Source organism: Procambarus clarkii, chromosome 23 (genome assembly GCF_040958095.1).
Source record: "Procambarus clarkii isolate CNS0578487 chromosome 23, FALCON_Pclarkii_2.0, whole genome shotgun sequence".
Taxonomy (NCBI): Eukaryota; Metazoa; Arthropoda; class Malacostraca; order Decapoda; family Cambaridae; genus Procambarus; species Procambarus clarkii.
This window is the reverse complement of record NC_091172.1, coordinates 11700956-11714356: the sequence shown is the minus strand read 5'-3', so window position 1 is coordinate 11714356 and position 13401 is coordinate 11700956. Positions and strand designations below refer to the sequence as shown.

The following is a 13401-nucleotide window of genomic DNA, read 5'->3' as shown; positions in this document are numbered from 1 at the left end:
GCAGTGGGGGGTGGTCGCTCCAACGGACGTAGGTGGTGTGGGTGCTGGTGCGGGCCGCGACCTTGTGTTGTTGCTGAAGAAGGATGCTCGGCGTGGGGGGCCCCTGCAGGTGACACGTCCGGTGGTTGCCGCGGAGCCCTGTGGACCTGCCAAGGAGGCTGCGAGTGCGCTGCCTGGCCCCGTGGGGGAAAGCCCCTACCAATAGTCTTGGCCTCCGGCGTAGCGTATGACAGGAAGAATAACCCTTTGTCGTTTTACTTTGTTGACCGCGTGCAGCCTGTTCCGTGGTGCCCCTCGACCGTCTGGGTTCCGCAGGCTCGGTGTTTTGTTGAGGGTGTGCCGGACTTGATGCCTGATCCTCGTACGGCCCATGCTCGCCCTGTTCCGGACATCATCATGTTGCTTTGGGAGGCGTATTGTATTCGTTTCCCGGCGGCGGAGTGGCCGGAGAAGTATGAACAATCTGAGTAGTTTGTGTGATTGCTGTGTGTCTAGTGTATGCATGGGACCTGTGGTATGTTCTGCTATGCGTTTTATCTCGTGTGCGCCCTTCAGGCCGGTGTTATTTTTAGTTTTCTCAATGTCCCTCTTTATTGTGTTCCTTACATGTTTTAACATACTTTGTGTGTAGCTGTACCATTTACTGCTCCTCTTATACTTGCATGCTTGCATGTAAAAATAAAAAAAAATCTCCCAGTAAATTCATGTTTCGGGTTGGTGGGCTTTCGTCCTATCGTGGGCTAGTAGGTTAAGGCTGTCTTTGTCTACCGTGTGTTTTCCCTTATTTTCTTGTATATTATTGTGGAGCTGGTAGTGGTGTGGGTAGCGCTGGTAGTGGTGGTAGCTTTGGTTGTGGTGGGGGTGACGATGGTATTGGTGGGGGTGAAGCTGGTATTGATAGGGGTGACGCTGGTATTGGTGGGGGTGACGCTGGTATTGGTGGGGGTGGCTTTGGTAGTGAGGTGGGTGACGCGGAAAATAGTGGGGGTGGGGTGGGAATTGTGGAGTTACTGGTGTTAATGAAACTATTGGTGGTAATGGTAGTGGTGGAGTTAGTGATGGTATTAGTGGTGATGGCAGGGATGGTGGTGCAGGTCGAGGATGATTAATTGTAGCTTCCTGGATGATGGTGCAGGTCGAGGATGATTAATTGTAGCTTCCTGGATGATGGTGTAGGTCGAGGATGATTGTAGCCTGCTGGGTGATGGTGCAGGTCGTGGATGATTGTATCCTCCTGGGTGATGGTGCAGGTCGAGGATGATTGTAGCCTCCTGGGTGGTGATGCAGGTCGAGGATGATTGTAGCCTCCCGGGTGATGGTGCAGGTCGAGGATGATTATATGCAAGATTTATTATCTATTGAAGTGTTAGTTTGTTTTGGTCATCAGTCTGTTGCCAAAATGTGTTCGTTATCTTTGCATATGATGGGCGATAAGATGACAAAATTGTTGTGTTCATGGAAAGGAAACATCCATTTTACTGTCCCATATCGCACCAATTTGGTAGTTTGTTTATTGAACGAGAGGAGTCACCGATAAGCCAAACTGGGGAGACAGCAGTTCGGGAATTTTGTAGAATACATTTAGAACAGCCACATTTCTTCCGTACTGGAACGCCAGAGTGAACAGGTTTACTGGGTTCACCCCCAAGAGCTTACAATCACCGTTAGCATCACAACTCGGTGAAGAGGAGCCTTGAGGCTGCCAACTCACACGTCGCTGTGAAACTGTTAAGTCACAGGACCAAGAATTATCCAACGCCTCCAGGTAATGAATTCGTTCCATCACTTCTCTACTACTGCGAATATTATAATATTTGTTTTATTTTTATTACGGCATTGTTCTTGATCGTGTTGAAGCCCGTGTGATTTTGTCCGTGTGTGAGTAGTTTATAAATGACGTTTACGTGAGTGAAACTTATTTCGGACCGAGTAAACCACGATGCGAGGTAAAGATTCAAAATGAATTTTAAGTAATGCAACCCTTTCTCGACTCAAGTCCATTACCCCACAGACGCATTCATAAATTTTCACATGCTGTTCATTCAAAACGGGAATATTCTCAAGTATAAATTAATATTATAATATATTGGCATATTGTGTATATATAGGCATAGGATAGGTTAGGTTAGGTGTTTAGGTTCTGTTGGCGATTATTTGTATTTGTAGTACGTGGGTGAAGCATTTATAGCGTTGTGATTCGAACAAAATTCGTCAGTGAAGCACTTGTTCCGGATATGTTCGAACGTCAGCAGTTGTGAGTCGTGTGTAAACCGTTTTTCATTCATAAACAGGGGGTTTGGCGGCTGCATGGAATCACTTTTGGATCTTTGTTAGGAGGACGGGCTGTAAGTAATGCAACCCTTTCTCGCATATGAAGATCCAAGATCTTTAATCCAGCGGCCAAACCCCCTGTTTATGAATGAAAAGCGGTTTTCACACGACTGACGATGATGTCCGAACACTTCCGGAACAAGTGGTTCGCTCACGTCTTCTGTTCGAACTACAATTCTATAAATGCTTCACCCACGGACTTATAAATACAAATAATTACCAACAGAACCTAAACGCCTAACCTAACCTACGCCAAACTATACATACAATTTTTATGTATAAGAATATTAATTTATACATGAGAACAAACCCATTTTTAATACACAGTACGTTAAAATTGATGAATGCTTCTGGGGAGGACGGCCGCTGCTTTAAACAGCCTAGTGTGAGAACGGGTTGAATATTGAGTGAGTGTATTTTGTTTATAAATATTGGGGCTGGTGCTGAATGAAGGGGCATTTATGCATTGTTTTGAGGACGAGTTGACGGGTGGTTGTGTTTGAACTGGAGATGAGAGCGACCAATCCAAAACGATGCCAAAATATAGGTTTTGAGTTCGGATTAAGATTCAAATTACTCCTGAGAGTTTTGTTTACTGATCGTATTGTCTGTCCATAGATCCATTCGTGATCGGGGTGGGCGCTGAAATGAAATACGGATGTATATTGCAGCCCGTCCTCCAAACAAAGATCCAAAAGTGATTCCATGCACCCGCCAAACCTCCTGTTTATGAATGAAAAGCGGTTTACACACGACTCACAACTGCTGACGTTCGAACATATCCGGAACAAGTGCTTCACTGACGAATTTTGTTTGAATCACTTCGCTATAAATGCTTCACCCACGTACTACAAATACAAATAATCGCCAACAGAACCTAAACACCTAACCTAACCTAACCTATGCCTATATATACACAATATGCTAATATATTATAATATTAATTTATACTAGAGAAAATTCCCGTTTTGAATGAACAGCATGTTAAAATTTATGAATGCGTCTGTGGGGTCGACCGCTGGATGTAATGGACTTGAGTCGAGGACGGGTTGTATATTGCGCATGTTGGTGTTTCATGTTTGTGTTTCATGTTTATGTATCCCATTGCAACATTTGTGCCCTTGCTGCTCTCTCTCATTTGTCAAGTTCTCGAGATAGCAAGTCTTTAAACAATTGGATCAGTAGTTAGAATATATATTATGATAATTGTAGGTAATTTATTTACTGATAAGTAGCGTCTCAGTTGACATTAAATGTATGAAGTGAAGTTCAGCTTCTCTTGGCATTTATTTACGTGTTCCCATCATGGGTTGGGTAAGTTTCGAACGGCTATAGTGAACGAAGCATTCTTCGACTTAAGCTCGAATGTAAACAATTGTCTGTCGTATATAATTATTATACATGTTCTTATACATATTTGTGTTTCAGAAACATGTAATTGGTAACGAGTGGATATGATAACACAAGGAACGTGAGTATACAGCGAGAGTACATAGAAAAACACATATGGGCTCCTGAATCCTTCGTTGCTCCTCCTGGCTGCTTCTGCACCTTAGAGACTGTGTTGATTTGAATTGCGTGCGGTGTTGCGTGCGGTGTTGCGATCAGTGTTGTGTGTGGTGTTGCGTGCTGGGAGTGCGCTACCAGTCTTCTACGAGTGTACTATATGTGTGCTACTCTGCGAGTTCTACGAGTATACTAGTACATTAAGCGTACTATTAAGTAAGTGAACTAAAAGTTTACTGATGGTGAACTACTAGTGAACATGATAGTACAACGGTGTATTGCAGGTTTAGTACTCGTGAACTAGTAATGTTCTCCCGGTGAACTGCGAGTGAACTAGTAATGTTCTCCCGGTGAACTGCGAGTGAACTAGTAGTGTTCTCCCGGTGAACTACGAGTGAACTAGTAATGTTCTCCCGGTGAACTGCGAGTGAACAAGTAATGTTCTCCCGGTGAACTGCGAGTGAACTAGTAATGTTCTCCCGGTGAACTGCGAGTGAACTAGTAATGTTCTCCCGGTGAACTGCGAGTGAACTAGTTTTGTTCTCCCGGTGAACTACGAGTGAACTAGTAATGTTGTCCCGGTGAACTAGTAGTGTTCTCCCGGTGAACTGCGAGTGAACTAGTAATGTTCTCCCGGTGAACTGCGAGTGAACTAGTTTTGTTCTCCCGGTGAACTACGAGTGAACTAGTAATGTTCTCCCGGTGAACTAGTAGTGTTCTCCCGGTGAACTGCGAGTGAACTAGTAATGTTCTCCCGGTGAACTGCGAGTGAACTAGTAGTGTTCTCCCGGTGAACTACGAGTGAACTAGTAGTGTTCTCCCGGTAAACTGCGAGTGAACTAGCAGTGTTCTCCCGGTAAACTGTGAGTGAACAAGGAGTGTTCAACGAGTGTTCTGCAAGAGAAGATGACACACCACACCACCTGGAACCCCTCTACTCTCCGCGTCTTGGGTAAGTACACAGCTCTCTTGTTCTGGCCACACACCTGCCTCCACACATGCCTCTATACACACATGCCTCTATACACACATGCCTCTATACACACATGCCTCTATACACACATGCCTCTATACACACATGCCTCTATACACACATGCCTCTATACACACATGCCTCTATACACACATGCCTCCACACATGCCTCCATACATGCCTCTATACACATGCCTCTATACACATGCCTCTATACACATGCCTCCACACACATGCCTCCACACACACAGGCATTAGGAAGTGATGTGGTGGAGGCTGACTCCATACACAGCTTCAAGTGTAGATATGATAGAGCCCAATAGGCTCAGGAACCTTTATATTAGCTGACTGACAGTTGAGAGGCGGGACCAAAGAGCCAGAGCTCAGCCCCCGCAAGCTCAAATAGGCGAGTACATGCCTCCAAACCTGCCTCCACACACATGCCTCCAAACCTGCCTCCACACACATGCCTCCAAACCTGCCTCCACACACATGCCTCCAAACCTGCCTCCACACACATGCCTCCAAACCTGCCTCCACACACATGCCTCCAAACCTGCCTCCACACACATGCCTCCATACATGCATCCACACACATGCCTCCATACATGCATCCACACACACATGCCTCCAAACCTGCCTCCACACACATGCCTCCAAACCTGCCTCCACACACATGCCTCCAAACCTGCCTCCACACACATGCCTCCAAACCTGCCTCCACACACATGCATCCACACACATGCCTCCATACATGCACCCACACACATGCCTCCATACATGCATCCACACACACATGCCTCGAAACATGCATCCACACACATGCCTCCAAACATGCCTCCACACACACATGCCTCCAAACATGCCTCTCCAGTCATAAGTTTCCAGTTTCCTTACAAGGAGGATAAAATGAAACATATTTGTGTTTAAATGAGAAACGTTATGTGTAAAATATATTAGTTTGGTCTATAATGATTGATGTTGAGGTATAATTGATGTTTTGTACTATAATGAGTGATGTTATATGTGTTATAATGCAGGCCAGCCTCCTGTTTTGGTAGTACTTAAAGTAGCGATGAGGACCATAGTATATATACCGACTTACAACGAATTTAGAAAGTAGAAATCGGCACTATTAAGTTGGACAAACTGTAAAACTATTTTCTACTAATGTTGCAAAGACAAAGTAAACAAACCTAACCTTCCTAGGCCTAACACATGCCGTCTGAGGCCAAATATAGTACATATGTGTGCTGTACTAAGCCTAGGAATATATATTTTTTTTAGCTACTTTTTTTCGTCTGTAAAGTGAATAGTACAAAGTTCTACTATCTACTTGCTTAGAACGGCAATCTTTGTACTGTGGTGCACCTAGTTACAAAATCTATCACCTAAACAGGAGAATGGGTTGTATAATGAGTGTATTTACTCCCGTGTTCCTGAAGATATCCTCATAATACACCGCAGTTACTGATCTCGTCCCTTAATATGACTTATGATCCAGAAGGATGGGGATTTATGACTAATGATCCAGAAGGATGGGAATTTATGACTTATGATCCAGAAGGATGGGGATTTATGACTAATGATCCAGTAGGATGGGGGTTTATGACTAATGATCTAGTAGGATGGGGATTTATGACTTATGATCCAGCAGGATGGGGATTTACGATTTACGATCCAGCGAGATGGGAGTTTATTGTGGGGAAAACTGACTTGAGGGATTTTATTCATTTAATACAATTAGTTAATTTATGGAAAGATTTCTAATATCTAATTAATTTATTTTTCAATTTAATTATTTCAGTAGCGGACTGTATGATATGGTAGTAGGCTGTCTGTTTGATTTTCATGCAAGTAGCTTTCTTTAAAAGGTAGTGGTGGGGGGGGGGGGTATTAGTGATATAGTCTATCGAAATTATCGACTGATAGGAAATTTAATACTTATTGTTATTATTATTTTAATTTATAATTAAATTTAGTCAATAGACTAAATTTAATTACAATTTTGCCTAATCTGAGGAATTCAATTAAGTCTTATTAAAGTGAGAATAATGCTGGTATTCACTGTCACGCAGGACAGAGGGTCATACACAAGACAATAGCTCGAAACTGTAGGCTGAAGCACATATATATATATATATATATATATATATATATATATATATATATATATATATATATATATATATATATATATATATATATATATATATAATCTCCCAGTTACAGTCAATATTTTAATGTACTGATATGTAACAACATTCTCATGTGCACTGCCACACAAGGGCAGGGATGGATTCATAAGAAATACAGCTTAAAAATCTATATACAAAAAATGTTAATGTTCGTTTGTTCAAAATCGCTAATCTCCGAAAGTTCTTTACCGATTGCTTTGAAAATTTTCACAAATTATTTCATTCGCGTCCGAGCGTGTTTTTATATACATAATATATAGATGTCACTTTTGTGATGGGGGGAAAAAACATATTTTTTATTTACTTGTGTTTTTAATGTGTTTTCATGTGAGGAAAATCTTCGAAACCTCTTTACCGATTGCTTTGAAATTTTGACACAACTTTGCATTCGAATAGGCGCGTGTTTTTATATATCTACTATATACATGCCTCACCTGTGTCCGGAAAAAACTTGTTTTTTTTTTTTGGGGGGGGGGGGGAACAGCACCATTTGTTGGACGTACACCTTAAATTTTGCTACACAAATTATTCAGTCACATGTATAATAATAATAATAATCTGAAATGAAAGGATGAGAGCAGTGCTTACCCTTGGGTTAGCTGTTTGCATGCGACATAACAGTTAACAGTATATTACACCGTAAATAAGAGCTCATGACATATTGTGAATATTGTATGTATATAATGCCTTCCTTGGATACGATGGTGTCGATTTGTGCTGACCAACTCCGCGAGAATGATTAGTAACTGTGCAAACATTCGTGAGGTCAACACGACTCGTTTTCCATTCCGGGTTTCAACCCGTTCTCGCACTTGCTTATAGTCAATATTCACTTATTTAATAAGTGCATATGTGACATACTAATTGATTGTGAATATATTAGTTTACCTTGAAAAGCTTCATAGAAAACACCGACCTCACCTAACCTTCTTAGTATGTTAAGATAAGCATCTTATTGCTTCTTAATTACAATTATTACTTAGCCTATACCGTTGATAGGTTAAGTAATAATTGTAAATAAGAAGCAATAAGATGCTTATCTTAACATACTAAGAAGGTTAGGTGAGGTCGGTGTTTTCTACAAAGCTTTTCAAGGTAAACTAAAATTCACAATCAATTAGTATGTCACATATGCACTTATTGAATAAGTCAATATTGACTGTAAGCAAGTGCGAGAACGGGTTGCGGGTTTAAAGAATGGCTGCTCCCTCTCCCTCCCGCATAAGGCGTTACCTCCTAATACATTTTATCAAGGAGTGGAAAAAGGGGTTCATATTTAATTTATTTTAGTACTGATAATTAAGTTCGTTCCTGGGAAATGTTATTATGATGTTTGCAGTCCAGAAACTGATGTTTTAAGAATAATTCACAATATTATTAGCTGGCGAGTTTAATTTGCTGATGTGGCAATATATCCTCATTTTTCAGAGGAAAATTCTTCTAAAATCTCGTTTTCTTTGAATAACTAAGAAAATTTGGTTAATTGTTGTTAATTAGTTAGTACAAAAACAACAGGAATATTGTCTGTTTATTGTATTAAAGATTAGTAAATGAAGTCGGTTTTTTCCCCCACATTTATGACTTACGATTCAGCAAAATGGGGATTTATGACTTACGATCCAGCGAAATGGGGATGAATATTCCGGACTTAAGATCCAGCGAGATGGGGATTTGTGACTTACGATCCAGCGAAATAGGGATTTATTACTTACGATCCAGCGAGATGGGGATTTATGACTTACGATCTAGCGAGATTTGGATTCATTATCATTGTTAATTTATTCCCTTTTATGACTGTTCTTAGTCAAAGAATCTGTAGACTCTACCAGTAACACTCCACCGATTTCGTAGCGTGGTCAATTAGGGGATCCAATCATTCTACTAATTGGATCAATGGAACAAATGCCGGCCCGCCTCTATTAGGCACCTACCCCACGGCAATCACAGTGCAAAGTTGTGTGCTGCTTGCCCCAAGCGTCTGACCTTTAGCCTCATACTGATACAGTTCGTTTTTACATATTTAGATATATATATGTGTGTATTTATTCAAATGCATAAATTGCTGTGAACAAATATAGCAATTGTGTACATGGCAAAAATGTGCTCATGAAAACTTGTGTGTACATCACAGTACTTACAACAATTAACGTCATTGTACATTACAACAATTAAACGAACCTGTACATGTGCATTATTGTAGGAAGTGTGAGAATGATACAACAATTAGAATGTTGACATGTGATTATAAGAAACATTCATTTCAGCTTTCAGTCTGTGTTTCGTGCCAGCAAGTGTAGCTGTGTAGTACACCTGAAATTCTGCATTCAGGAAGTGTCTTTGTGTGTGTGTGTGTGTGTGTGTGTGTGTGTGTGTGTGTGTGTGTGTGTGTGTGCAGTTTCAAGCAGTATCCCCTCGTACAGGGCCTCGTAGCCTGGTGGATAGCGCGCAGGACTCGTAATTCTGTGGCCCGGGTTCGATTCCCGCACGAGGCAGAAGCAAATGGGCAAAGTTTCTTTCACCCTGAATGCCCCTGTTACCTAGCAGTAAATAGGTACCTGGGAGTTAGTCAGCTTTCACGGGCTGCTTCCTGGGGGTGGAGGCCTGGTCTAGGACCGGGCCGCGGGGACACTAAAAGCCCCGAAATCAACTCAAGATAACTCAAGAATCCCCTCCCATAACACCAGTGATTAAACACTCAGGGAGCGTACAGTACTAATGATCCTAAATGTAGCCAGCCAAGGGGTTCTGTTAAGCAGCTCTAAACTGCCTTGAGCAGCTCAACACTAAACATCTGGCCCCAAAGTGTGGCTGCTTAGCCTTATTACACTACAAGCAAACACTTCCTCTAATTGCTTGACACCTGATTTTGTTTCCCAATTTACAGGCGACACACATTACCAATTGTACTGTAGTCTAACTTGACCCTATTTTCATATGTACTCAAAAGTACTTTTTATGACATATGACTTCCTTATCTGTTATGCAAGCATTATTCAACATGCCAATTCTGGAGGTTATAACTTTTCTAAACGGTGTTATCAGTGTTATACGAGGATAGCCAAATCTAACAGAGGAGTTGAGCCATATATCACACAGAACAGTTCTGGGAGCAGTTTGTTCTTTTATTCGGCCAAAACCACAGCAGAGGCGGGATGTAGGGACTCTCAGACAAAGATGTGATAGAGGAATTATAGTCATAAGAATTACAAGCCTTCCTAATGAAAAGATATTCATCAAGGTTTATTTACAATCTCTCGAATGATGAATAGTAAGAAGGAACATTCTTGAAGAACACTAACGCATTAATGGTTATAACTATCTTGTCAAATATATCGACACAGAATAGATTACGAAACAATGGAAATAAATTCAGAAAAGTCCTTGGTAAATAATGTTTTGCGGTTACAGTCGTGTATTATTGTAACAAATTATCGGATAACATAAAAAATCGCTGGATTGAATCAAGCGTAGGGTAGACATATATGAACGAGTTTGTGTAGATATAAATATGCTCGTATGCTCGGCAGCATACAAGCCTCTAGGCCTTCATATTCATAAATTCATAAATTCCGATATTCATACATTTCTCTCTTACCTCTCTCCCTCTCTCGCAAACTACAACTTGACTGCACTAGAAATGGAATTGCTGTGTCTAATGTACCTGCAAGTGAAAAGCTATTTATTATCCTACGTCTGATGCTTGACCCATAGTGACTCATTTATTTTAATGCTAATGAACTGGTTTTCATTGGGAATCAACTTTATTTAGTGTTAAGTTATTACACTCATACTAGTCGCAGATGAAGCCCAGTGGGAGCTATGGCCTGGATGGTGATTATTCCCTTCTGGGGCCGGATTTACGAAAGCAGTTACGCAAATACTTACGAACGTGTACATCTTTCCTCAATCTTTGACGGCTTTGTTTACATTATTAAGCAATATACAAGCATGAAAACTTGCCAATCAACTGTTGATATTGTTATAAACAGCCTCCTGGTGCTTCGGGGCTCATTAACTGTTTAATAATTGGAAACAAAGCCGCCAAAGATTGAGAAAAGATGTACAGGTTCGTAAGTGCATGCGTAAGTGCTTTCGTGAATCTGGCCCCTGGTCTCCAAGATGACGGAGTGTAAGCCAGTTAAACACATCTCACAACGTCAGACCAAATCTCTAAAATGAACTTTTGGAGAGTCAATTTTTCATCTTCATTCTCTAAACAGAGAAAAGATTTGGCTAGAGAAAGAGAGAAAAGAGAAAGGCTAGACTCAATGATCTCGCCTTTCTGTTATATACACTAACGTGTCTGTAAGAAAGACTGCTATATATATATATATGTATGTATATATTTACATCCCTCCTTTCTCGGCGAAAGAATGCTGCCACGGAAACTAGTGAGTTACTAAGCACTCAACTACAGAAAATGATTAAGGTGCTTTTACTAGCTCAAGTTATAATTACATTTCGTTACATAAGCGGTGCTGTATACGGTCAAACATGCGTCTATGTTCAGTATATCATCAAGTGTTCCAGTTCTAGTATTTACCAAGTTCGGCAAATATCAACCCAAGTGGGTCGAACGTGTGTTAATATGGGGACATTCTACAATATAATATTGAAGATAATGCATATTTTCTCTTTCACAAAGTTGACACTTGGTGTATTTGCGCACTTTCACAAAGATGACACATGGTGTATTTGCGCACTTTCACAAAGCTGACACATGGTGTATTTGCGCACTTTCACAAAGCTGACACATGGTGTATTTGCACACTTTCACAAAGTTAACACATGGTGTATTTGCTCACTTTCACAAAGATGACACATGGTGTATTTGCGCACTTTCACAAAGCTGACACATGGTGTATTTGCGCACTTTCAGAAAGCTAACACATGGTGTATTTGCGCACTTTCACAAAGCTAACACATGGTGTATTTGCGCACTTTCACAAAGCTAACACATGGTGTATTTGCGCACTTTCACAAAGCTAACACATGGTGTATTTGCGCACTTTCACAAAGCTAACACATGGTGTATTTGCGCACTTTCACAAAGATGACACTTGGTGTATTGGACACTTGGATTTTGAGAAACTGCCTGATACGCCTATATCCCAGGAGTATTCTGACCACTAAAGCATCGCATTGTCGAGTTCTTGTTCCTATATTTTCATACATATAAATGTATCATTGCCGTATTCGTCATAATGCTTAATCCTTCGGGTTTCAGGTTGTTGTGACTTTATTAAGTATGTAATATTTTCATCGGATATATAAGTTTTATTTATGCCATTGATAATAATGCAGCTGTATTAGTTTTCTACTCCTGGTCTGCTACAGCTGTCTGTGCAAGCATATCAACAGTATCATGCATTGATATGCCAATATGTGATGATATCCTAAGGGGGCATATCGATGTAAAATTAAAAGTGGATCAATTTGCCTATAAATTTTTTTATGAAATGGTTATAGAAAGGGCTGCAGCTGGTCCAAGTTTCATCATCACACCCTAAACAGAAAAGGAGAAAAAAAATAAACAACGAATTATGCAACGAATTTTCAAATAGTTTCAGGGAACACATGTGTCAACTAAAATCATTTCTATAACACTCAGATATTAAATTAAGCACATAATAAAGGATTCTAGTGATCAGTTTTATCAAAAAAGTGTTTAGTGCAATATAATTTTTCAAAGTTACCCTACTAAAAAAAATATGCAATATATGATATTTATAAATTTTTATAAAATCAACAAATAGACTTTGGACTAAAATGTCTACTAGAGTCTGTAGAAGCACAAACGCTACATATAAGGTGTAATTTGCATGTAAATTGATTAATAAATGAAAGCTCTGAAGTAATTTGAAGGTGTAAATTACTTTCCAGAGTAAAATAAAGATCCAAGTTCGGCCACCTGTAGCTGAGCTTGACTTCGACAGATTTCGTTCATAATTGGCACCCTTGCAGATAGGTATCCATTGAGCAAGGTGTGCAAGTTTCATGCAAATCCCGTGATAGCAAACGAGAAAAAAAAATTGGCCAAAAAAAAAGAAAAAAAAAGAAAAAGAAAAAAAAAAAAAAATAAATATAAATATATTGAACATACATATTACAATTATTACAAGAGTTTGTGCTTCTACAGCACATAGTAGACATTTTAGTTGACACATGTGTTCCCTGAGATTATTTGAGAATGTTGAAAATTCGTTGCATAATACGTTGTGTATTTTTTTTCTCCTTTTCTGTTTAGGGTGTGATGGTGAAACTTGGACCAGTTGCAGCCCTTTCTATAACCATTTCATAATAAATTTATAAGCAAATTGAACAATTTTAATTTATAACGATATTTTTGATATGCCCCCTAAGGAATTATATCTGAAATTTATTTTCTTTAGC

At 40.1% G+C, this 13401-nt stretch overlaps 1 protein-coding gene across 5 annotated transcripts in view; it reads left to right on the top strand.

Moving 5' to 3' along the window:
- The window catches only part of LOC123753826 (cell adhesion molecule Dscam1), a 1066948-nt gene that overhangs the window by 82028 nt on the left and 971519 nt on the right, over positions 1 to 13401 (top strand). For all 5 annotated transcript variants that reach the window (XM_069329883.1, XM_069329881.1, XM_069329882.1 and 2 more), the window contains exon 2: positions 3760 to 4789. In XM_069329883.1, coding sequence (XP_069185984.1) covers positions 4744 to 4789 — 46 coding nt within the window. In that variant the 5' untranslated portion in view covers positions 3760 to 4743. The remainder of the gene's footprint in view (positions 1 to 3759; positions 4790 to 13401) is intronic.